The following is a 26,814-nucleotide window of genomic DNA, read 5'->3' as shown; positions in this document are numbered from 1 at the left end:
ACTGAATATCTAAGAAACTCCTAACTAAGATTACTAGCTCTGGTGGGCCTTCTAAATTTTGGTGTCACTAATACACATTTCTAAAATAATAAATTAGGAGTACCTAACTAAGTTTATAAATAAAAATCAGGTTATATTGATGATATTATAGGTAGGTACAGTTAGGTTGCTACAGTAACAGCAAACATTTCAAAAATGAAATTCAAAAAGGTTTTATAATATAGCCGTAAATTATAACCTCATCAAATAATTAACCTCAAGTTAAGACGTAGCTATAAAAAAAAAGAAAAAAAGAATAATTCCCGTCATAATCACGGTTTTAATTGTCAAGTCAATTACAGTGTCAAGTCCAACTTAATGGTAGGCCAGTAGAAATATCAAGAAAAACAAATAGCAATTTAATAGAACACCTGTAAAATTCCCTCCAATAAGCAGTTTGTAGGTCCAACGAGTGTCGGCTACGTTGTCGACGACGAGTTTAGACAATTAACCGATGAACTATAAATGAAGGAAAGTGGCAATTTCTGCAGTGACAAACGTCGGCCGTATCGACGCTAAATAATGGAGCGAGTAGTTAGACGCGCGTCTTCATCCTGGTAATTAACTGGCGCTCCCCCCCCTCACACCCCGCACACACCGCACCGCACCCCGCCTCACCCCGCCGGGCGCCGTCCACCCGCGCTCACCTAAATTAATCACACCACGAATCTCGCCCCCCAATCCAGGTCCGGATTAAAAAGTTTTATTGGAGAGGTAAGTGTGACACTCCGGCGCGCCTCACCGCCCGACGTCGACCAATCGCAGCCGCCCCGCAATAGAATGTCCCGCTCCCATTGGCGGACGCCTAATGGGCCCCGCCCCTGTTCACCGCCCGGACCAGGGCTGTCACCCGCCACGTCAGTTGACCGAGGCGCGTCGAGCCGTCAGCCGTATCTCGTGTTAGCTTGATGTTTTGTGAGATAAACACAATCAACTGAACGTTTCGAAATATTTTGGTGACTGTTGTGTGATGGATCTGTGAACTGAACAAAATGGAGGAGGAGTCGATGTCGGGCCACAGCTGTTCTGAGGACGATATTAGTGTCGGCCGGCCGTCGCCGGCACCGTCGCGATCTCCTTCGCCGCACGATTATTTTAGGCCGTTGAAGAGGTTGAAGATGGCTTCGGAGCCGGCTGAGGAGCGTAGGGGTGATGGGGTGAAGAGTTTTTCGATTTTGGACATTTTGTCGCACAGTCCTCGTACTCCGCCGCGTATAGTGCGTCCCTGGGATGCTTCGGGGCTGGAGCGGCTGCAGCGGTTGCAGCGGTTGGCGGGGGCGGCGTTGCTGGACGGGGAGCGCTGGCGGCTGGCGGCGCTGGGGCTGCTGAGGCCGCGGGAGCTGGCGCCCGAGTGCGACTCTGCGTCGGAGCGCTCGTCGTCGGCGTCGGACTGCTGCTCGGAGCCGCGCCGCGCGCAGCACGCGACTGCGGCGCCGCACACGCCGCTCGACGCGCTGTTCCACATGACCAGCAAGACCTTCGAGGCCAATAATCCTGACAACGGAGGTAAGTACTGTATACCTACTTTGAATAGTATCAATTGGCCAATTTTGATGAGGTATTAGAAGTGGACTAACAAAACTGTATACTCTGTCTGTAGGAATAATGGGTTAGTAAGCTCATTGAAGTGGAGTATCTTCTCGTTCGGTTATGTTTAACTTTTCGTCCAATAAGAAAAATCTAAGCATAAGAGTGCAAGGTTCCTTAGTGTCAGTTTCGCAGACAAATCTAAAAAGTGCTGCTTTTCGTAACAAAAGCGATGCTAAACTGAAAATTCAGACGCAGTAGGGCACAGTAAGAAACATTCAGTTTTTTATCAATGCACAGTGGTCAATGTTTTGTTTTTTTTCAGCTTATGTTTTGGTAAAAAAAAGAAACATCTGGAGCCCTCGTTATTATTTATAAATTGTTGCTTGATACCTATAATATTTAGAGGTTGGTAAGTAATTATATACTTACTATGCAGAAAAAAATGCGATGAGGACCATTTCGCTCATAGTACCTACTTACTTAAATAATTACTAATTTAAAAATTATCCATCGGCCGATTATTTCAAGATTTGCCGATTTTATTCATAAAACAAGGTAATCAAACAAACTCTACCTAATACATACAATTTATATTTATCCTAATGGACATAAATCTTTTGAATATACTACATAAATCCTCTTAAGACAGTTAGGCACTTAATTAGTTCCTCAATAAAAAAAATACATTTACATATACCTACTTACTAACAACAGTTAAATAAAAACCTATAAACTACATATATTAAGTATCAATCGCAAACACTAAAAAACAAAAATGTGCAAAACCTATTTCAGTTAACGGAAAATGTTAACATCGTAGCAAGTTCATACATTTTCGCCAATTTCCCCGGAACACCAATCAGAATCAAACACTGCCTCGCTCATACAATTTAGGGCAGTTTTATTTTGTAGCACCTTGTATAAACAGAATCTTCCTCCATTTGTTTTGGTTTTGTACCTATCTATTAAAGCACCACAGGGACTCGAATAGTCGGTCTTTTGCAATGAATGCTGATGTATTGTCCAACAATTCCCATCTTCCGAGCCTTTTCCCAACTATGTTGGGGTCGCCTACTTACCACTCTAACCGGATGCGGCTGAGTACCAGTGTTTTACAAGGAGCGACTGCATATCTGACCACCTCAGTCGAGTTACCCAGGCAACCTAATATCTCTTGGTTAGACTGGTTGTCAGACTTACTGGCTTCTGTACCCGTAACGGCTGCCAAGGATGTCTAATGACAGCCGGGCCCTACAGTTTAACGTGCCCTCCGAAACACAGTCATTGATGTCTAAGATATACTTAGAAAGTACATAAAAAGTTAGAAAAGTGGCATTGGTACTTGGCTGACCTGGAATCGAACCCCCGCACTCAAACTTGAGAGGTTGGTTCTTCACCCACTAGACCACCACGACTTTTTTTTACTGACACAGCTAACTCGTACATTTTAGGGCAGCTTTATTTTGTATCACCTTGTATTAACTGAATCTTCCTCCATCTATTTTAGTCTGTATCTATTAAAACACCTCTTTGACTCGAATAGCCGGTCCGTTGCAATGATGTATTGTCCAACAATTAATGACTCTAATTAGGAGCCATTGGAGACCAATTGGCCGAGGATGTTTCTAAGAGCCAAGTTTTAACACATGGGAATCTAGATCGTAATTTCTGTTGGAGTTGAAAGAAACCCTCAAGAAAGATAATTGGATAAAAGAACCCGTGAAATGTTTATTTATTTATTTATTTAACAGTTTATGTACACACACAGAATACAGAGAAGAAGAAAAATAGAACAGATAGTACAAAGGCACAGCTTATTTCATTAGAAATCTCTTCCAGCTGGCCCGTTATGAGAGAGTTAGAATAGAAAGAGTTGCAGATAGAGTGCGTAGAAAGAAAAGAAGCTATAACTAAAATAACATAATCACGAACTTAACCTAAATATGTATATATAAAATATATATCAATATATAATATATGTATACAAATATATAAATACACTAAATACTATAAGCATCTATGATGACAAGGAAAGATAGTGTTCCTTCAACTTACGTTTAAATAATGCAACAGTCTGGCAGCTCAGGCGGCAACTTATTCCACAGCCGTACAGCGTGCACGGTGAAGGAGTAGGAGTAGAAATCAGCGGAGTGGGAAGGGATTTTAAGTAGGGATTTGAGATGAGTCCTGCAGGACGCATCAGGTGAGCGGAGAAAGGAGAAACGTTCCCGCAGGTACGAAGGAGATTTAGGATTGAAGAGGATATTAAATAGAAGACACAAAATGCGAGTGTTCCTGCGAAGACGAATAGGGAGCCACTTGAGATCCTTGCGAAATCTCTTTCAAAATAGATGATTTATGATGCACTTAATAATATTCAACTGTAACCATAAGCCATTACCAACCTCCAATCAGAAATATAAGTAAATTCTATTTATTGCAAACTTTACATACCTAGGCACTGTTACCACTCGGGAAACCCCTGGGAAAACTGAAAGAAAACATATGCAAAAGAAACTACAGCGTTTTTACAATATTTAGCTGAAAAAATAGTAGTAATATACTTCAGTTGCGTAGTTATATGTATAAGAAAGCTGTAACATATTATTCAATTGTTTAGCCTGGAAGTTGGCCAAAACGTTCCTATTTGATAGATTCCTGGATACATTTTTTAAATTATTTTGCAGCTTAGCTACTCCTACTTAGATGTCAAATACTCCTAGACTTTTTTACTTTTCGATCTATTCTATGTAATATGTAATTGGTATTGCAGATCGCGAAAATGCACAGTGGGCCCAAAAATTAATCCCTTAAGCATAAAACTGAAATATTTTTAGTTTGCTTGACAAAAATGTTATTAAAATGATTTAACTGTTCCTATTTGTAATTTCCAAGTACGTAGGTAGGACCATAGATTATGAATTCATACCTAACCATAAACAATACCAACCATAGCCTCTGGTTAAATAATGTTTTATTTATTCGTTTTTGATTGAAATGTCATTAGCTATGAGCAAATCCTATTGCAGTTAATACGTATTTGATGATTGTAAAATACTCGAACGCCATTGGGGTAAACAGTGAAACATCTACATACATATAAATGTATGTTCGTCTGTGTGTACCTTATATGTAGTTATTATGTTGGCAGTACATGTCAAATGTCATGTTATTTACAATTGACAACTGCGGGGAATTGTATATAGTTATTGACATTTGAAGATCATTATTTTATATTTGTGTTGTACCTATGTTTCATTATTTTATTGTAATTTGTTGTTTCTTATTTTGACTTTCTTCACTACGCAGTTTAAGTTAAATAGAAAACCTTGCCATTTGTGTTATACCTACTTATGTACAGTGTACATTGATGTACCTACAACATTTTTATATCTATTGGATAAGTATCGGTTAAATAATATGATATTATCTTTGACGCTAGGATTATATTAATGTAATAAAAATAATGACTAAAAAGCAATATTTTCAGTAACTAAGTATCCGAAACTTTTGGCAGTATTTGTTCCTACACTTCAGTTAAACAATAATAAATTAATTAAAAAAATATGTATTGTACGAAACTATGTCAGTTAGTCAAATATTTTTTTCAAAAACGCTAGATATTAATTAAAATACAGTTTTATACAATATCAAGATTGGATATTTATTATTCAAAATATCTGTTATTGTGACACTATTGTTTCAACGCTTTTAAATGTATTTAGTTATGGCGATAATAACTTAATTGTTCGTTCAGAAATAAAAGATAATTAAGATTTAATTATTTAATTCTTTCATATGCAAATGTAGCATAGAAAAATATATTTTTAATATTCTAACAAGGTAAATGCCAGTTTAAGGTATTGTTTCAATAATCATCTTTAAATGATTTTTATGATCACAGTCTTAATAATTAATTACCTAAAGCTTTACCTAAACCGATAACTCAAGAAGTACCAATATTTTTTATTGTGTAAAATACTGTGTATAATTCTGTAACTTAGCCTGAAAAAGAATAACATGGTCGTTTCGATTTTTTTTTTCAATATTATAAGTAATCTATTAAAGTAGAAGTTACGTAGGTAACACTAATTGAATTTGAAAATAAAGTCAATATACCTAATCTTACATTTAGTTCCTTCAAAAGCAGAAAAGAAACTTACTAAATGTGTATTTTAAATTTCCGCAGAGAAACAAAACGCTTTTTTCCCACAACACTGCATCTTGCAAAACCTTAACTTAAGCCTTTACCTACATTACAAAAAAAAACAATTGAATATCAATTGGTCGATCGTTATCGATGGAGACGTCCGCCATCGACAAACACAAGTGTTATGCCGAAATAGATGATTATATTATGATTACAGAGCGGCGTTTGTAATTGAACGATCTCTGAACCGAACGCGCCCGCTCTGTCATTAGACAAGTGAGCTTTTGTTTTTTAATTTGTCTTTGGTAAATCTGCGAAGGATGGTTGTTACGAAATGTGTCTATGGTTTGGTGTTACAATGGATTTGGGTTTTGTAATGGTTTAAGTGTAGAAGTAATTGTTATTGTTTTTATTTTAAACAGTAACAATGTGTAGAGAAAGCTCTGTCAATTTGTGTGGGCTGACATTTGTGTCATTGTGTGATGATTTAATTAATGAGAAGCATTAATATGCGACACAACAATCGTGTAATGCCAATATAAACTGGCAAACATTAGAAAGTAAATCTTTGCAAAGATTTTAAGGCACAGATGCAAACGCAACATAACAAGGAAAAAAATCAGAAAGACGTTCACACTTCCAGCACAGCCCCTCATAATCTAATTTACCCCAAATGTATTAGAAATTACCGCCCATTCACTAATAACGAAGCCATTTATTCGAATTAACCACTTAATGCAGCAACAGAACAAATCAATGAGCTCTTAAAGACCCCCAAAGTATCAAACACCATTCAACTGAGCGCAACCTTTTTGAAAAACTCCACCATAGACTAATTTACACGGACTTGCAAAAAATCTATTGTGCTGGCACAAAAGAAGACATCACTATTAACATAGGAAAAAAAAGTTAAAGTAGAAAAGGCGGGAATTGTCTATGCTCCATATGTTACGAGATTAACATGTAACAAATGGTCATTTGTCATTGGCAGCTCAGCGCTTGATTGAGGAAGCCATTTCTTGTGAATGAACGGAAATAATATTTTTTATACATCCCCTGGTTGGTACGACATTAGAAGACTTGGGTAATGCCTGTATGATTATTAGAGAGTTATATAAATGCGTGGCGTACGAGATACTCCATAATTATGAGGATGTGTAAGTGTCGATTGCTGAGGATGGAATAAAGAGTTTTTATTAAGTAGGGATTCCACTTTTATTCTATCTAGTTTCCTTTAGAATGTAACTGGCTTTTTACCTTCTAAACTAACTAAAAGAAAAATGGCAATGGAATAGAAAATTAATAACATTCTCTCTATACTAACTCCATAAACATATTTTATGTTGAATTTCTATATTTTAAATAGCGTAAAATATGACAATAGGCTAGAACGATGATTAGACCTATTGTTCTTAAAATGGACCATCCCCACAAGGTCATACTAATGATAATGCGCAGATTTACCGTGATAATACCCAGGTTCATACAAACATAAATGTGGCCATACTTATATATTTGTAACATTAAAGTTATTACTCCGATGCAATCTAAACTGCTACTGATTGCTATATTTACGATTGTACCTACTATAGTTCGGCCATTCAGAGAATACGTTCCTGACACGTCGCGATTGAACTGACGACGTAACTACATTCATTGATTATTGATATAATAATGTTGTTTTAATGCTCCTCAATTGTTAAAACGGTAAACAACCAGCAAAAATATTTTTATCGTAACTGCAACGCCATTGCAAAATTACGTCGTCAGTTCAATCGCGACGTGTCAGGAACGCATTCTCTGAATGGCCGAACTATAATGATATGTATGTACTTGTAATTATGTACTGAATAGATATAGCTTTTAGACCGTGATGGGATGAACTCAAGCGTGGCTTCGAGGTTAGTGTGGACCATGGTCGTATTATGTCTACTTATCATCGTTTGAATTTAGAGACCTTTCAGTTATGTAAAAGTGGGAAAAAACAAATGAAAATTGAAATCAGCCTGTATAAAAATTATACTTAATCGAAGCCCCCTTTAGCGACGCCTAGTAATTAAATTCACCCTATTTACAATAAAGAGAGCTTGGATAAAACTGCAACCAAAGGTGCTATAAAAACTTCTTTCTGAATTATTACGTACCAGTAATTGAAAAGAAAAAAAGCTCTTCAACCCTTCACATTCTTAATTCAAATCTCACCGCTCCTCATTTCCGTCACAACCATAGACATAATATTAGTAAACAGGACTGCGCATATAAACCCAAAAAACGAGCCGAGTGAAACAGTTAGTACGGAGGCTGTCTGTCCCTTTCTAATAGGGTGACTATGAGATTAAGCTATGTGAGACAAATCCGAATTTGCTAAGATTATTAAACACAGATTAGTATTGAAGTTTTAACTTACGCAGTTTGTGACCTTAAGATACTAATATAGGCTTTTAATAATTAGCGGAAATTAGCAGTATAAAAGCAGGAAGATTCGAAGTGAAGACTGTTTTTTTTTGTATTTCTACTTCATATATAGACTGCTGAGCCATTTATGTCGCCTTTCTTCATTTTTTGGGAAGCTATAACAATAGTACAACAGTTTTAAAATCCATCACCCATATTTTGACTCGTTACAAGAATTCATGGGCACCCTAGTTGTTTGGTTTACGAAAATGTTATTATTAGCTAACCTGTGGAACGATATATTGCAACCACCATAGGATTCACTTTTGCAAGTAGAAACGCAACACTTTTTCACCATTTTAATAGTTTAAATTGATTTAATACAAAAAAAAAATAAACAAAATTTTAAATGCTGATTACGCGCCAAGAATGTTCAGGGTTACCGCTAGAAAATAAAAAAAGCAAAATAAAAATTTATGTTGTTTATGTTTTAATAATAAATACGAATAAATTAATGCGATTGTTATTAATTTGTTGACTTACAATTGTTAAAATAAGATAAAAATATAAGTGATTCAATTGTTTTTGGGAAGACAAAACTTTTGATCACAACATTTTTTTATGCTGGCAAGGTGTTAGAAAGAGACAAACAGCCTCCGTTCGAACTATCCCTCTCGGCTCGGATTTGCCTCTGTGTATTATGCAACCAATTTAGTACCTTATTGCGTTAGAATAGAGTTCATTTTCGTAAATATATATTTTGAGCGTGCGCAATCTTGTTTAGTAATATTATATCTATGGTCACAACACACTTCAAATTAAAACATAAATACAAACTCGAATCATTAGATAGCATAGACAACACAAAAAACGTCATCGAAACTCCGTCGACACTCACCGAAAAGAATTATCATATTTTATTATCCCACAAATTATCCCGCGGCCTGTGGGGTCCAAAGGTGTTGGGCCCGTCACGTTTATATTACCCCTATTATGAAAAAAATGGGTAAAAAAATAAGCTCAAAAGGCACCCGACGCCGAAGGGCGCGCACAGTAAGCTTTTACACGAATAATGGCAGTTTCAATACAAAATCGCTGACTAATTGATTGTAAAGCGCTTTATTAAATTGGAAACCAATGGGGTGTCAATAATTCGATAAATTCGCTAGGTTGGGAAATTCATTAGGTATATCTTCTAACAGAAGGGGGGAAACAAATGAATAATTCCTTTTTTTGAAATTGTGAACACTGAAATGGTGCTTAGACTCATATTGGACCTCGCTTGTCAATTTTAATTATGTAAAGTCTAACCTTGTCAGAAAATACTGAAAGTTTCAAATGTAGTCCTGTTCCAATTATTTTCTTAAAGTATGACAAATAAAACGTCATAATTTTGCCACATTTTTTGAAAATGAAGGCCTGCGAGCCCACCCGCTCAACCAATTTTCACAAATGTTCATACAATTACGCTAAAACATTAATGTACCACTTCAGTATAAGATCCTTTAAATTAACCCTCTAATTCTGACGGCAAGGTGCATACCTTCATCTCTTTCACACTTATAAGAATAAAGGGGGACAGGTGAGATCAGTCAGTTAATTTAATTATACTATATGAGCGCCATCTCTGAAAGGACTTTGTATGTATATGTGTGTGTGTGTGTGTGTGTTATTGTCTTGTCAATTATGTATTTGTGTTAGTAAGAAATTTTCATTTGCGCTTTCAAGTTGACGGGTCATGAATTATTTGGTTACAATCATACATTTCAGTGGGAATAAATGGTAGCTCTTAAAAGTAGTTTCTCTTTAATTCATTTCAACAAAGGAGTTTCCCTATAGACTCCTGTAACGGGTTAATTAAAATATTACAAAAACCTTTCATAAAAATAAATGAAGTCTTCCCTTACAAGACCGCAAGTTCATCATATAAACATTTCCGATTATAACAAAAGCATAGTCTGTTCAACCCGTGATCGGCAGCGGGTCATTATTTAATAACCCCACATTTGACGGGTCCCGGACACCCCGAGTGCCGAATTATAGGCCTCTTTTTGTAAATAAACCGCCGGCTGCGGGGTTATTATGAAGAAAACTGGTCGTCGAGACCGGACTAGTGCAGTTTAGGGTTAGCGAATGGGACTGAAAACAATAAAATTAGAAAAAGAGATGCGTAAGTACTATAAGAATTCAATGGTTACAGAAGATGATTTTTTTAACTTATTTTTTTCATGAAGAAAATATGCAAAACATATTATTTTCATTTTCAGATACCTAACCAGTTACCTAAATGCAATATTGGGTACTACGTATGAATAAGCTTTTAGGAATGGTACCTATTTAAATCTGTATAGGTAACCATGGCATGGGAAAACCTTGTTATCTTTTCAGCCTAAGCTTGCACACTGCAGAAAAGTCGGTCGACCGTCAGTTGGCCCGATACTAAAAAATATGTTTTTGAGTAAATCGTGAATTCAATAAAAGTTTTTAGTCGGTCTGTTATTGGTCAAATATCGAATCGTTGTCATGTGTTTACTAATACTCATCTTCATACTAATTTACAAGCCCAAACAAGCTATCGGCCGACTACAAGTTTGCAGTGTCCGGGAACTCTTAAGCCAATTTTCTTTGTCGGCCTCTAACAGGCTATTTTTGGCTAACGCCTAGACAGCCTTCAAAGTTTTAACTGACGCCGGTTTAAGCTCCCATAAAAACGGCGGCAAGCTTAGAACTTCAATTGTGGAACGGTGAAATTGTGATAAAACTGCTAGGAGGATGGAAAAACTCTTTTACAAAGTGGTACTGAAAAAAAATACAGGAAGGAAATAAAAGGGTGGATAGGATAGGATATAGAATTAGCTAAATAAAAAAATACTGTGTCATTTTAAATATGGAATAATCCTTCTCTGCGGAGTATCTGCAATTTTTACTTGAACGAGTATTTTAAAAATACATTCGCACTTATAGAATTTTATTGTATGGAAAAAGTGAAAGCATATTTTATTATTGCAACAATAACACAACAATAACATAATTTTGCTTAACTTTGACTCAATTTACATTTAAATAGCAAGGATTGCAGCTGCCTTAAAAATATGTTTTCGCGCCACTTTCCATAGACTAAAGTCATCATGAGTCATTCATCAAATTCTATAGTCTATGGAAAACGTTGCACCTTTTTTTACAGATATTGATTTAGATAACTTTATCGACTTGAAAATCAATTGAATTTGTTTTTTTTTTACCTTTAACGGACTTAAATAATTATGTATCTATTTTCTATTAGGGTGCGTGGAGTCAGGTGGGCCATTTTTAATTGGCCCATGTTTATATAAAAGGTGTTTGGTTTTTTACCATTATGTGGGCCCATCGAAGGGTGGAGCCCTTTTTGAATTGGTATGTGTTATTTTAGGCACATGGGTATATGACCATGTTACCTACCTATGTAAAAAGAAAATAGTTTGAATTTTAGAACGTACCTGCGACAAGTTTCAATTAAATCGCACCTATTTATAGTTTATCTAATAGGTATACCAAGTCAAAGTAAAAGTTTTCATTTGGGAAAATTACTGAAATCAAAACAGTTTCAGAAATCGTCAGTTACATTTTGAAAACTTATCTCCTGTAAATAAACGGTAAAATAGTAATTTGTATTGAGATTCTGTTTGAGGCTCTATTCTGTAAAAAGGTTTTCATATAGATAAACGATCTTAGTTCAAGAGTGTATGAATATTTTCCCACTTATGACAGCTACGATAAAATAGATAATTTTAAAACAATGAGTCCGTCATAAAATATAATATGCAACAGATATAAAGGGTAATTTCATACCATCATCACTTACTCACAACGAGGGCTATACCTTATATACTTAATTATAATTAATATATACATAATATATACAAGAGTACGCATTTCTCAAGATTTATTACACAGGCTTCCGTTCTAAATCGTTGACTCCAAGATCAACAGAGATAGATGTACAAACAGGTAGAATATACGTGGGTAAGCGCATGTATTGTGCCTATTTTCATGAAATGTGCACGTCTAATTGTATGTGAAAAAACACGCGTTTTTTATTGTTCACAGGATGAATGGCTACTTAAGTTTATCTCGGTTTAATGCCTAGACCGTTGCGATAGAGTTAAGAAAGAGAAATTAAGTTGTTGAGTTTTATAATCGTGTGAGTTCCTTACGAAGCTGCTTACTTTGCAATATGGTAATTTTATTGAGACTATAAATTGTATTTGTGACACATCCTCGCTTGTGTTATGAAGTATTTAATAGTCCTTTTATCAGATGAAATAAGTCAAGTAAATTACAAATTGTCTAGTACCGTTAATACATTATGTAGGTTGATACTCCTGGTAAATAAACCACACTGCAATAAACTTGCTTAACTTATCGACTATAATTTTCTAGGCAATTATTTACCCCTAATTCGAATCAAGAGGTTGATATTATGTATTACGCTATAAATATTACATTTTGCATAATACTACAGTCATATGCTTCCCGAATTGCGAAACAATTATTAAAAACACAATACCAATTAAAACGAAACACAAAAGCGTCCACCTCTTTTAATTCAAAAATTGTATAAAATTGCTTTTCATTGAATAATTGAGCCACAGCTCTATACAGTAGGTAAGTGTGCTCCCATTATTAATATTGCAAGGACTTTCAGAACCCTGGAGCTGATCAAAAGACCATTATAATCGAAGACTTGACTTTCCAAAACTTTTGTATGCACGAGACAGTCACGACTTGCCGTCATCATTATTATAACACGCAAGCCATTTTATTCAAAAAAACGAGCAAATTAAATGCCTTCATTGGTATATCGTCTCAGACTTTATTGACAGCATTTAAAAATGGACGATAAAAGGCTTTATCGAACAAAAGGTGAATCGATTGTGTGAATATCGACACTTATTAGTTCTTTTTTTAATTCTTTTGCGTGATTTTTGCTCTTTTAATTATTTAATATCAGAGTCACGATCTTATTTAATTAGTTTATTCGTTTATTGATATCTTCAGTGTATGGATTTTTTCGGAAAATGTATCGTGTGAAAGTCAAAATTATTATTTCGCAATAGAATAATTTGACTCCGTGCGTGCGAGGTTGTGTAGGCACAATCCGTTTATTGAAGTCTATTGTGTTTTGGTTGTGGCTCGATTTTTTTAATCATTGGCTATTTATTATAATGGCAAAAGCTGAAAGTATGTTGTTTATTTTCAGAACCGACATGTTTTATTTTTGCCGCTTCCCGAAAACATATAAAACGAAACGTATCTCTGCTCGTTGTTTTTTATTTCTCACTCAACATTAAAAAGCCCCAAAGGGCCAGTTTCCTTCTATGGAAATGAATTGCAACAGAAAAATCAACGCCCATAACAATTTAATTTACATCCAAAGCGGTGTAAGTTTACACTATTTCCAACGTTCATGTTACTGATAAAGCAATCTATTAGCGCCAATTTTTCACACACGATAATATCGATAAGCGAACGTTCGCAATCCACTTAATTGAATTATGTTTACATGTGCCGTGTGACGTCACTACGGTTCTCGCCTGCCATTGGTCAGTTCGAATTAGAACAATGGCGGACATGCAACGATTATTAGCGGTACGGTTTAACATAACAAAGTTGTTAATGAGAACACGAGGATTGATAAGGATTTTCTTGTTTGTATTTTTAATTAAAATGAGGTTTACTATTTTTTATCGTTGATGGAGTTTAATTATTTAAAACGTTCACATCAGATATCAAAATCCCTAAGCTTTAGTAGACTTTTGTAAATGCCAACCTCTTTGTTCAAAATCATATCTGTCAGTAATCAAATTAGGTAGAAGATTTTATCAAATCATATTAGATACTATTGAAAATACATTAATGTTACTCGACCCATGCCTTAATGGTCCATTTGAAACTCAGATGAATGTGCTACTTTCAAATAACAACAAAAATGTTTTGCGAAATCAAAGCTCAGTCGTAACCCGTTTCTAAATCCGACACTTTAGCACACTGTGTCGCATTGTGTTCGGAGTACGAAGAATTTGAAGCACAGTGTTAAGAAATTGTTAGTAATGTTCGTAGTTGGAACACAGAGCTGTAGGGCTATTGCGTTTCATAACAGAAACCGCATGCAATCTTAGAGGAGGAAGCCGCTTTGCAATTTAAATATTTGACAGCCCATTAGTTTGTGAATTAGTTGAACATTCAACTTGCCTAAGATCTCATTAGTAATTTCGTTTAGAGTACAATTTAATTTAGCTAAATCACTTAAGGATAAGTCTGCTTTTCTGTGCAGGTATTTCATGATTTATAGTCTGCAATGTTGAGAGGAAACTGTCATTTAAATAGTGATTCATTAGGTTTTAGTGCCTTCAACTGATTTTATGGTGCAGGCTTTAGATAGCTCAGGGACTTAACACGTTTCTCACACCATTTAAAATGGTTATCACGTCAAATAGTCATTCTGATACCAACCCGCTCTTGCCGCTTATGCCAAAGTAAAATAATATACCTGACTATTAGATTGGTGACACTATGTGCCGTCCAAGTTCTATCAATTTTTTGAATCTACATATATTACATATATAAAAACGAATCCCTTTATGCCTTGGTCACGCCATCCCACGTGCAGAGCTGGATCCATAAAGCTGACAAAGAGAGGGGAGGTAGCTTATACCCGGGAGAAAGACATACCTATGTAAGGACATGGACATTGTCACCATTCGATTTTGGTACCCATGTGAAACCGCGGGCGATAGCTAGTTACTTATAAATACAAATAGAAAAATAACAAATGAAAATCGAATGCACTGAAAAGAAACTCCATAGAGGTTTCATATCTACCTAGGTACAGTCACACAAATCACAATAACCAGTCGATTTGCTCGATACAATAACCGCTCAGTACAAACTCTGGCTATAAATACGCTATTGTTGTTCTAATCCTGCGTTGACTAATCGAATGCCTGCCATTAAAGCAGGCTTACTGGTAATCAGCGGTAATAATAGCGAGTGTTTTAATTAAACATGGTGGCAGTGCCCGTGCGTATAGACTCTAAGACTTTAGACTATTAATAGTCGAGCGAATTGCACTAACTAGTGAAGGCATTGTGTTGCCAGATTTAGTTCAGCTAGACTTAATCTTGGTGGTATGTTTGCATTGAGTGAGTGGATGAGGGCAACACTGGTGGCCGGTTGTCAAAAACATATGTCTTAGATTTTATTTAAAATTAAATAGTTTTAGTGCTTTAATTATTGTAATTGACCTTAGATTCAGTAGATTTAGTGATAAGATATAAGGATAAATGTTTGTGAGTGATTTCGGTGCAAAATAGCGATAGAAATCAATCTGAAAGAAACTGGCTGTCATCCCAACGAACGGATTTTGAAAGTGTTCGAGACAAACATAAAACCCGGGGAGTATTTGCTTATTTATTATGTATTAGATACCCAGGCCCCTCATTTATCAATTTTGTATACCCTGCACATCGTTAAATGACCAAATCTTATACAAGCTGCTATCTAAATATGCCCTATAAGTTTAACTGCCGATACTAAACAAGATCAGCTGTTTTCTTGTGGTCATTGTAAGACTATATTTCATATCCAGTGAAAGTTTATTTTCAGAAATTTATTTCAAATAGAATTTATTGAACAACTAACAAACACATTCATTTTCAACTGATATTTAGAAAAAAAAAATACCCTCAACAACTTTTTAATTTTTATTTTCTCTTTTCATAAAACATAATTAACTTGCTCACAATCCAGCAATACAGAGTACTCTTTTCCTTATAATTAGCTTCAGCATCTTTAACTCTGTATTAAGAATTAATTCATTAAACAATAATCCTCCAGTCTTTTGTTTCTAAACTTAACTTTACTTTTAACCTCTCTTCCTTCTTTCACTTAGCTATCTCTTCTCACATTCCAGGGTGCCTCAGGGTTAACTTTTCATCATGTTAACCCGTAGAGCTGCATTCTTTGAGGAAAAGTTGAGGGCTACACTGAAAGACTTGGAAACCAGCAAAGATCTGTGCAAACAGCTGTTACAAGAACGGGATGACAGCGAGGTAGAAGTTAAGGTCATTGTTGACAAGAACACTGAACTTAAGAACCAGTTAGCTGAATTGCATATAGAACATATGGATATACTCGACCAAAATCAACATCTTAATCGACTAGTGTCAAACATGCAAGAGTGCAGCGACACACATGAACTGGCTTTAACTAGGATCTCTGAGCTGGAACATGAGCTAAGCAGAGCCCACAACACCATCACACAGTTGGAGTCTGCAAAGTCCAGTGAACGGTCTGCGAACACCTGCAGCCTGTACGATGAGCTTGTTGGTAGTGCATCCGATTCTTGTAGTAATCAGCCAATGATAACAATTGACTTGACCAATGATACTTTAGCGCAGGAAAGTAAAACATTTACATCACACAATAAAATTAAAAAGTATTTAAAATTAAATAGAATAATAGGTAAAATTAGAAAATCATTAAAAAAACAAAAAGTGTATCAAAAATCAAACAATTTCCTTAGGAAAAAGAACATTAGTTTAATAAGTGATTTAGAACTTTGTCAATCAGAATTAGACGTATGTAGGTCGTTTCATGACACAGAAATTCAGCGCTTACAGGAGGAACTTCATATTAAAGAAATTTGTCTTAGGGATATTTTCCACAAATATGAAGCTTCACAACAGGATTTGAGTAAGCGCATGCAAGAGGCCTGTGAGCTGGCAGACATAGTGAGGTGCAATGCAGAGAGGTATGAGTCATTGACAAATAACCTTTCCTGTAGTTGTACTTGCTCCCCGACACCTGAGCCCCAGTCTGTTACCCCGGCACCACAGGTGACTCAAGTGGCTGTCACCCATGATTCTGATTCTATTACAGTTATAAATAAAAGTGTTACATACATTTTTTCTGACAAATTTGGTCAAGGATTAGGTAGTATATTTAATCAGTGTTCGCAACAATATGTCATTAATAATTGTTTACCTGGTGCCAGTTTTAGCCACTTAATAAACACTATTAAATTGACAAAGCTAATCCCATACTCTACTATAATATTGCTTTATGGAGATAGCTTTAATGTTACAAAAAAAGATATTATAGATTGCATTAGTCTTGTTCTACATTTAAGTGAAATAAATAAATGTAAATTCATAATAGGTGCCTTACCTTACTCTTACAGTTTGACTGAGGAACAGAATAGGCACATTTTCAATCTTAATATGTTAATGTACAATAGGACTAACCGTCTTGACTCTATTTCAATTTTTGATGTTAATCAGTTTGATAATAGATTTCAATTAACTGAATATTCTATGTATTTGCCACCTAGCTGTAGACGACACATTGCTAATCTTTTAGCATATAATATACATATAGACACAGGTACTTGTCATGTATCTTCGAATATTGTTAGTAATACTACTAACATTACTATTGATACGCCTACTAGTTTAAACTATTAGGCACGACAACAGGTGAGTCAAATGTTTTGAATCTTGTACATCAAAACATGCAGGGCTTATCTGGCAAGGAGTTAGAGTTAAGTTTGTTTTTGGAAGGTTTTAATGTTCATGTCTTATGTTTGACTGAACATTGGTTAAAAGAACCCGAAATATTGTTTTTAAACGATAGCAAATATACTGTACAAAGTGCGTTTGTAAGGAAGAATGCCATACGAGGTGGATCTTTAATATTAGTTTCTAACGAGTTAAAATGTAAACAACGACAGGATCTGGTTAAACTTTCTGTCGAGCGCACTATCGAGTTGTCTTGTGTAGAACTTGAGCGATATGTTATAATTTGCGTATACCGCCCCCCCACAGGTGATTTCAACATATTCGAGTCAGTTATAGAAGACTTGTTTAATAAATTGAAATCTAATAATAAACGTAAAATAATATGCGGAGATTTTAACGTAAATATATTAGAGGTAGATTCTCCATTAAGTATTAGACTCGTAAACCTATTTAAATCTTATAACTTAGTCAATTTGTTTTTTGAACCTACAAGAATCACGGCCACTTCTTCAACTTGCCTTGATAATATTTTTTGTGATTGTGCAGCCTCAAGTTGTATGCTTCTTAATAACCTGACGTCTGACCATTGCGGACAAAGTGCTTGTTTTCCCATGGTAATCCACAAAAAGCCATTGAAAATTGAATGCAGGCCTGTTACAGCTAGTCGATGTAGTAGATTTAAAAGTAATATAAACAAAAAACTTAAACCTTCTATTCTTGCAAATGAAGATCCTAATGTCATGTATGGATCACTCTTTGATGTTGTAGAAAAGGAATTCAATTCCACGTTTAAGACTAAAACCATGACTGTCAATGCTACCTCTGCCAACTTTAATAAATGGGCTACTGAAGGTATTTACAAAAGTCGAGCGAGGCTTTACGAGTTATACGGTATGAAAATGTACAGGTTTGATACTCCATTCTTAGATTATGTTAGAAAATATTCAAAATTATTTAAACAAATTTGTAATGTTGCTAAAGCAAAATATATAAGTAATACAATAAAAAATTCTTCCAATAAAGTAAAGACTACTTGGAAAATTATTAATCAGGAAACTGGAAAATCGACAAATATTGAGAATAAATTAGAAATATTCGCTGATAATAAACGTATTAGTAATGCGGCTGACGTAGCCATGGCATTTAATGAGTTCTTTGCTAGCATACCTTTAACTACGACTCGCTCCTTGAGTTCTTCTGCTACGGACGCTGAGAATCTCCTGCATAATAGTGTCCCTAAGTGTGACGCTATTTTTAGTTTTGAGCAAATAACGCCAATTGATGTTATTAATGTTTTTAATTCGCTGAGCTTAAAATACAGTGGTGACTATTGGGGTATTTCCATTAAACTATTAAAGAATATTATCGACATTGTTGCCCCCTATCTTGCTATCACATTTAATAAATGTATTGAAACCGGAGTTTTTCCCGACCTAATGAAACTAAGTAAAGTCATTCCTTTATTTAAATCAGGCGATAAGAAGGATGTAAATAATTTTAGACCCATATCCATCTTACCCGCTTTTAGTAAAATATTCGAAAAATTAGTACTCAAGCAGTTACAAAGATATTTCAATGTTAATAGCCTCCTTCATAGTGAACAATATGGCTTTACAAAAGGTCGTTCGACAACAGATGCTGGTGTAGCTCTTTTAAAACACATTTTTAATGCGTGGGAAAACTCTCAGAATGCCATTGGAGTATTCTGTGATCTCTCCAAAGCATTCGATTGTGTGCACCACGATACGCTTCTACGTAAATTACGTTACTACGGAGTCCAAAATGAAGCTCTTAGCGTAATAGAATCCTATTTAAATAACAGAGTGCAATGCGTAGATGTCAATGGCGTCAAATCATCAGGTTTATCAGTCCAATTAGGTGTGCCACAGGGCTCAATATTAGGTCCGTTCTTATTCCTGGTATATATTAATGATCTACCATACCATCTGAAGAATATCTGTGACGTTGTACTGTTTGCAGATGACACTTCACTTATTTTTAAAGTCGACAGAAATAGGGATCACTTTAACGACGTAAACAGTGCACTTTCGTTGGTTACACACTGGTTTAGTACTAATAACTTGGTCTTAAATGCGAAGAAAACAAAATGCCTTAAATTTACTCTACCGAACGTGAAAAACCTAGGCCCGAATATTATATTAAGTAACGAGGTTCTAGAAACTGTCAAATCCACAGTATTTCTTGGTATATCAGTCGATAGCAGACTTCAGTGGGGCTCGCATATAGCTGGCCTCGCGGGAAGGCTTAGCTCAGCTGCGTACGCCGTCAGAAAAGTAAGACAATTCACTGACGTAGAAACAGCTCGAGTAGTCTATTTTAGCTACTTTCACAGCGTTATGTCCTACGGTATTCTTCTGTGGGGCAAAGCTGCTGATATTCAAAACATATTTGTATTACAAAAACGAGCTGTTCGTGCGATATACCGGTTAGGTAGTAGACACTCGCTAAGAGAGCTCTTTAAAGAAATAGGCATTCTTACTGTGGCATCACAATTTATCTTTGCCAATATACTTTACATTAGGCAAAATATTCATTTGTACACCAAAAAAAGCGATGTTCACAGTATTAACACTAGAAACAAGCACAAACTGTGTGTACCCACTCACAGACTTCATAAGGTTCATGGATCATTTTTGGGGCTCGGTATTCGCTTTTATAATAAACTACCTCTAACTTTACTACAATTACCGTTTAACGCATTTAAATTACAAGTAAAGTCAATTCTTTCAAAGAAGGCTTACTATAGCATTAATGACTATTTAAATGATAAGAATAGTTGGTCGCTAAGTTGAACGCGAGGCAGCTCATTCTTGTTATCACTTTAACTAAATTATTAACTTATTATTATTGTTTACATTAATTGACATTACTTCGGACATTAATTCTGAATTATAATTGAGTTTATTTTTATTTACTTAGGGAAGTTTTGTTAAACTTTGCTTACCATTGTTTCTTTATGGCTTGCTAGTGACTGCAGCATTTCTTACATGTTCTACTTTTGTTGAATAGCAGCAAGCACGTCATGCTCCCTTAGACGGTATGGCCAGCGGTAGCGTTGGGGGTCGGGTTGTCCCCTTCCCTCAAAAATGTGCGAAGGGGGCGATGGCTGATCCTCGCGTTATACTCGTGAACGGGTGCTGCTGGCGGTACCAGGTCGTGTTGATGGCTATTGACACTTTATCAATTTTAGTATGATTTTCTATTAGCTTTTTTTTTTTTTGAAGAAAATAATAATACTGTAGTCCTAGCAGGTACACCTTGTTTGTGTTGTACAGCTACAACGTAAACATCTATGCGCATGTAGGTGGGCACGCTGATTCTATGCTTATATTAAAATACATTTTTATTTTATTAACAGGAGGCTTTAGATACACTTAATGGACTATAAGAAATGCTTGAGTACTTAGTCTTTATAGGTGTAAATCTGTGTGCTAGCCTACTTGTGTTCAGTTTGTTTTTTTTTTTTTCCTTTTTTAATTTTATATAATAGTTATCATGTGATAATGATATTTTTATGACTTTTTGACTTGTTTTGTATACATTCTGGTTCTTCAAACCTTACAGACAGACATGTGTTGCTGGGGAGTTTGTTGCGCCACTTCTTCTTCCCAGCAAAAACACATAGGAAGTGGTGAAGGGCGGGCGTTTTTGGGGGCTGTCTTTTGTTTTTGACGTTCGAAAAGTGCTGATTTATCAGCCTAATTTGAATAAACGATTTTGAGTTTGAGTTTGAGTTTGAGTTCGGCTTTAATGCCGGTTAGTTATAACCAGTTGTTATAGGTAAGAAATAGTTAGTGATTCTGCGAATTTGTGTTAAGACCAGTTGAAGAATGTGAGATATATGAGGTACTACCTCAATCTACCAAGTATTTGGAGTAGATTTAATGCCATCACAAAATGAGTCCCAAAATGACAGAGGTACCTCTACTTAACTGCATTGGCACATCTTGCAGAAATTTCGATGAAGCCATTTTTTCCCTGCCTCAAAGGATGCATATAATTACCTACATCAGGAATACCTATATTTCCAATTGCATTACCGCCTACCATTAACCTTTTTGACCACCAACTCAAAATTACAAAAAGATCTATTCAAGACACCTTATTTAGAGCCAATACGGGCTCAATTTAAGCACCATTTGGCTCGCAAAACAAAGTAATGATAGCTAATTTTATTGATGTGTTCTGAGTTACAATTTAAATACTTATCGTTTGGAAGAACCGATGTAATGATGGTAATACCTGACTATTAGTTCGGATATCGGCCACCGGCGGCGCCACGCGTGCAGACCGGTTTAAGGATAGGCCTTTGTGAAATGTGAGCGATTTTGTAAATGGCGACTCTGGTATGAATTTAGAGGAAATAGGTAGATCTTTAAGTAATTAATGCTGCTGAGGAATGTTAAAAAAAAATTAGGAACCGAATTAGTCACTAGAGAGAAGACTAAAATGTAGTTAGCTGCTGATAAGCCAACAAATAATTTAGGTAAAACCATTGCATTCATAAAAAACAGCATAAGCGCCTTAAGTAAAGAGCGCGTTTATCTATCACTGAACAAGTTCCATAAAATTCTGAGTTGGAAAATGCTGAAACAAATGCCAATATAAAGAACAACTTTGGAATGTTAGATCTTAAAAGCTTCGTAAAGAGTACTTAACCTAAAACTAGACCAAGTTAGTAACCATAAAGTAAATATGATGTGATTTGGACGACCACAAAACGGTCATAACGCCCAATTAGCCCAGAAACTGCAAGTTCCTACGGCACAATCCACATCGTTAGGAACAAAGCTCCATAGTTAACCAATGTGTTGAAAATACAACAGGTATATGGAGGCAGGCCATACAGATATTTATAAAGCACCATTGACGTACACCCGTTGAAATGTACACTTGAACATTAAATACAGAAATAGAGACGTTATACACTTCCATAATGAATAATTGATTAACTAAGACCCTAGCTAGCACGGGCTGTTCGGTACACATTGTTTTAACGTTTAAAACACATGGTCTTTCAAATTCATGGGTTCTGAAATGGTTTGAAAACCTTTATAAATATTTGTTGTCAAAAGCCGTCGCTTAGGACTTAATGACGTCATAAATAGGTATTTAGTTGTAAAGGTTACAACTCTGTTACTGAAATGTCTTGCCTAGACGCAGTTATGGCTGGAAAATTGCGGATTAGTACAGGTGAGTTCAATTTCACTGTTCCAACAAATAAAACGTTAGACAGTGTTAATAGGTTCGTGGAATCCTTTACTAATTTTGTCGTTGGCTAGATATAGACCGACGAAGTTTATTTGCTGTACAATGTGAACCTATTTAAAATTATTACAGCTTTAGTGCTTAAACTGCTTACTATTTCTTGCATAAATAAACAAAACATTAACCTTTAGATATATTTCTATAAATCGATGCAGACACAAAATCGTAATATTCTAATCAATATCACCTGAAGTGCCGTAACACAGAAGCCCGATGTCCGATACATCGTAATAGAAACGCGTGTTTCTGCCGAATCGATTATAATTACCATTTGGCCACGGGCAAGAATCTCAAATCTGGGATCTCGAATAATCTCGACGCTCTAGAATATATTTTTATTTTTGGTAACCGTTTCATTTATATCAGCCAACATTAGTTATTGTTGAAGATATTTTGTGATTCTGCAAATTAAGATCATCAATTTTTTGTGGTCCAGTAAGACATTTTCCTTCCTTATTTTTGCTTTATTTAAATTAATCACTCCATCACATTCATTCTATGTAGATGATCTAAAGTCAGATTTATACATAGTTAGAAAGTCAACACATCACTTCTACAAATCCTATACCACTTTAAAGACTCTACTAAAGAGGAAAGGAATAATTTAATCTGAAAGTATCAGCTATGACTCCTTCAGAAATAGATGTCACTATAGTAAAGATTTCATACAGTCAACTGAAACAAAAATATACCCCCTTGCGCGTTAAAAAAGGTTACTTAAGAAAAGCAAAGAGTATCAGTTGTGTTAGTAAATCACGTGCCTCAGTCCACTGCGAGCGTTAGATTGAGCCATTTCATCGACGCCCGAGGTCCGATGCTATCTGTAGCATCCTGTTGTTCACTTATTTTGATACAGCCTTTCATTATGGATTAGAGCTGCCCCGCGTTTGAGCACATTCTTTCGTAATTGTGGGATTTTTGAGGTGACTCGTACTTTGGAGTATTAGGTAGGTTATCTAGTTTTATTTATAATATATTAATAGTTCATGTAGGGGTCAAAATTCGTTTTGGATTAGCATACTGCAGTAAAAAAAAGCCAGATAAAATAACCCTTCTAGTAGAGTGCGGTGCAACATAGAACTCCTAAAGTACCAAGCTCTGATGAATCAATTGAAGCTAAAGAACATTTAACAGGCTATAATCTTGTTTACAGGCTAACCTTGAACCCTAAGATCAATCCTTTCAATCGGGACTTAAAGTCGTCTCTTTAGAAACACGAGCGGCAAAAAGAAACAGATACATTAAGCCCGTCATTTTCGCAGCAACAAAAGCCAACGCAATCCCATCTGATTAACCTACATACACCTATCGTCATGATTTATACCTTCAATCGTCTGTCTGTTACCAATCTGAGCCCTTTAAGCCTTATCAAAAAGATCCGAAAGGAAACCCGCACCAACGCGCGAAAACCCCGAATCAAGCGAATTGAAACTTTATTCTTTGGGCAATAAGATTTGACGGGATGTAATGATGAGTTGGTGGAGTAGATGAGAGAAGCTGTGTCGAATTGGTAGGAAATCGGGCTTAGTGTCAACAGTTAACGGGGATCCTGGTAAATGGTTCTAGCCAGGGTGGTACAATGGAAGTAAAGTCTTTGTTCTTCACAGTGGAGTTACACGCATTTTCTAGTAAACGCTAAAGAATTGACCGGGGCGTTCACGGTAAGAGTTGTTCGCGTAGCTTCGGTGTCATCCTTGATATTGTTTGTTGTTGCTCTCGCTGTCGCTTTGTTTGCGTTTGAAGTCTTGTTACAGACTGTCACAAATCTGTCGATGTCTGCTTTTGAGTTGTTTCTAGGTATTAACTAGTTAAATCTATGGTAGATATATTGGCTTTGACATTAAGTATCAACATCAACTCCTTTTCCTTACATCTTCCAGTATTGTCATGTTCCTAGTAAGTAATGGAGGTCTTCTATAGTTGCACTAGCCTTTTTGTCCTTCATATGTGGTCCTATATCTTGTGTGACCTGTCCCCCGCCCACACAGGTCCAATAAGATTCCAGCAGAGCCAAACACCGTATCGAGTGACCCTAACAAAGGCTTACTAATTGCCTCGCGATCTCGCGGTGAAATTAATCAATCGTAGCTCGCTGTGTACCTGCCTAATATAAACTTCGCGGGCGGCTCACTTTGAAGTCGCGCGCTCTCCAATTAGCGTTCACCGCCGCCTTTGGCGTTCGCCGCCTGCTTTGAGCCGGCCGCGCTCGCGCGTCTCGCTCTCGCCGCTCTCGCGTCTCGCTCTCGCCGCTCTCGCTCGCTCGCCCCACCCGTCAGCCGCTGCCATTTCGTTTTACTTGTTTTAAAAGCCCTCGGGTTCGAGGTGTAAGGTTTTGAGGTGACCGAGGATTACTGTGAGTTAGCGAGATGCGTTTCAACTCCGCTGTTTATGCCCATTCCAGTTATGTTATTTGCGAAATCGTCCGTACATAAATAACTTTGGAGCAAATTAAAAACCTACTAAAGTAATTTAATTAATTTTTTTACTGAGTTGTCACATTAATTTAAGTTAACCTCTTCGACTTTTCTACCATCTGAATCTTTAGCCTCATTATCTCTATTTTATATATCTTTAAAATTACGAAAAAATACACCTCCAACCCCGGAAACGAACAATTTCTTCGATTACAAACTCATAAAAGGTAATAACGGAAAACTAATACTCAGTTTTATGAATGGGCCTTCGGCGACGGGTCTGCGGGCCGCAGGTTCGATTCCCGTGCGATGCAATCGTCTTGTTTTACCGCACCACGACGAATCACATACGTGTGTGGCGATTAGTGACGGGACCTTCTAATACCGTACCTGAACGAAATCGCTTTGAGATTTAGAAAACGTTTTAAAAGTCGTTTTGATGTTTAGTTTATGATCGATGTAGGTAGGTTAGGTTATTAGTTAGCACACTCGCGTTCGTAAGAATAATTTTTACTGTATAATTTTACGGCAAATAGGGATATTAAGACACCTGTATTGCTCAAAAACTCAAGATTTCTAAACCAGCCTGTATACTTGCAAATGTTGTACAAAACTCATTTGCTACACGGAACAATAAATGAATATGCTATTTTAGAGATATGTATTTTTAGGAAATAAATAGACAAAACTTTTTTCCATGCCTTCGCCTAAATCAGTCCACTGGGGAAATGCTCTTATGCTTAGTATAATTATCTTACTTCCAATTATTAGTTCGGTAAAACTTGGTAAATATACCTATATACTTAGGTGTTTATTATGCTACAGTTACTTGTATTCTAAAACCTTTGACCTGTTGAGAAATTAAGTTACAATTACGCTTTGTATGCCGTCGGCAAACTGTATTTCTTTCTACAGCGATTTTAAAATAAAGTGACAATGAATTTCAAAGAAATACAAAATCTAAAATCCTTAATCTATTCTCCATAACCGGCATAGATGCTTGTAAATAAAATAATAAAAGTTAAATGCTAAAAACAAATGACAAACGGACATAATATGAAAACTGGCAGCTAAAGGGCCCACCCGCGCCTCTATAAATCATACCAGTATCACTTTTATTTTGCATAAATAAAACTAAATTATAACAGCCCTTTGCTTCGCCCAGTAGCCGCCAGATAATATTGTAACCAATAACAAAAATAAAAAGTAAAAAAACCTGTAAATGTTAAGAGAAAAAAGGATGTATATCAAAGCAGAGCCGCGGTCACGTAGAGCGTTATGACGAACAGCGGGTGTTACTTGCCTCTGCCTGGCGAGAAATTAAAAAAAAACTGCTCGATTAAAATCCGAATGAAATCGAATAGATTTACGAGATTTCAATTCTATAAAAAAGTAGAACGAATTCGCTAATCTTAGTCCGTCTGCGGTAGTTTTGAACTGT

At 36.0% G+C, this 26,814-nt stretch overlaps 1 protein-coding gene across 1 annotated transcript in view; it reads left to right on the top strand.

The window, feature by feature from the left end:
* Nucleotides 1–911: 911 nt before the first annotated feature.
* Nucleotides 912–26,814, top strand: part of LOC124641797 (transcription factor LBX1-like) — a 64,567-nt gene continuing 38,664 nt past the window's right edge. Inside the window, exon 1 of the mRNA XM_047180018.1 lies at nt 912–1,545. Within this exon, the coding sequence (XP_047035974.1) occupies nt 1,032–1,545 (514 nt within the window). The 5' untranslated portion in view covers nt 912–1,031. The remainder of the gene's footprint in view (nt 1,546–26,814) is intronic.

The sequence above is a fragment of the Helicoverpa zea genome, chromosome 23 (genome assembly GCF_022581195.2).
Source record: "Helicoverpa zea isolate HzStark_Cry1AcR chromosome 23, ilHelZeax1.1, whole genome shotgun sequence".
Classification (NCBI taxonomy): domain Eukaryota; kingdom Metazoa; phylum Arthropoda; class Insecta; order Lepidoptera; family Noctuidae; genus Helicoverpa; species Helicoverpa zea.
This window is presented reverse-complemented; position numbering and strand designations above follow the sequence as displayed.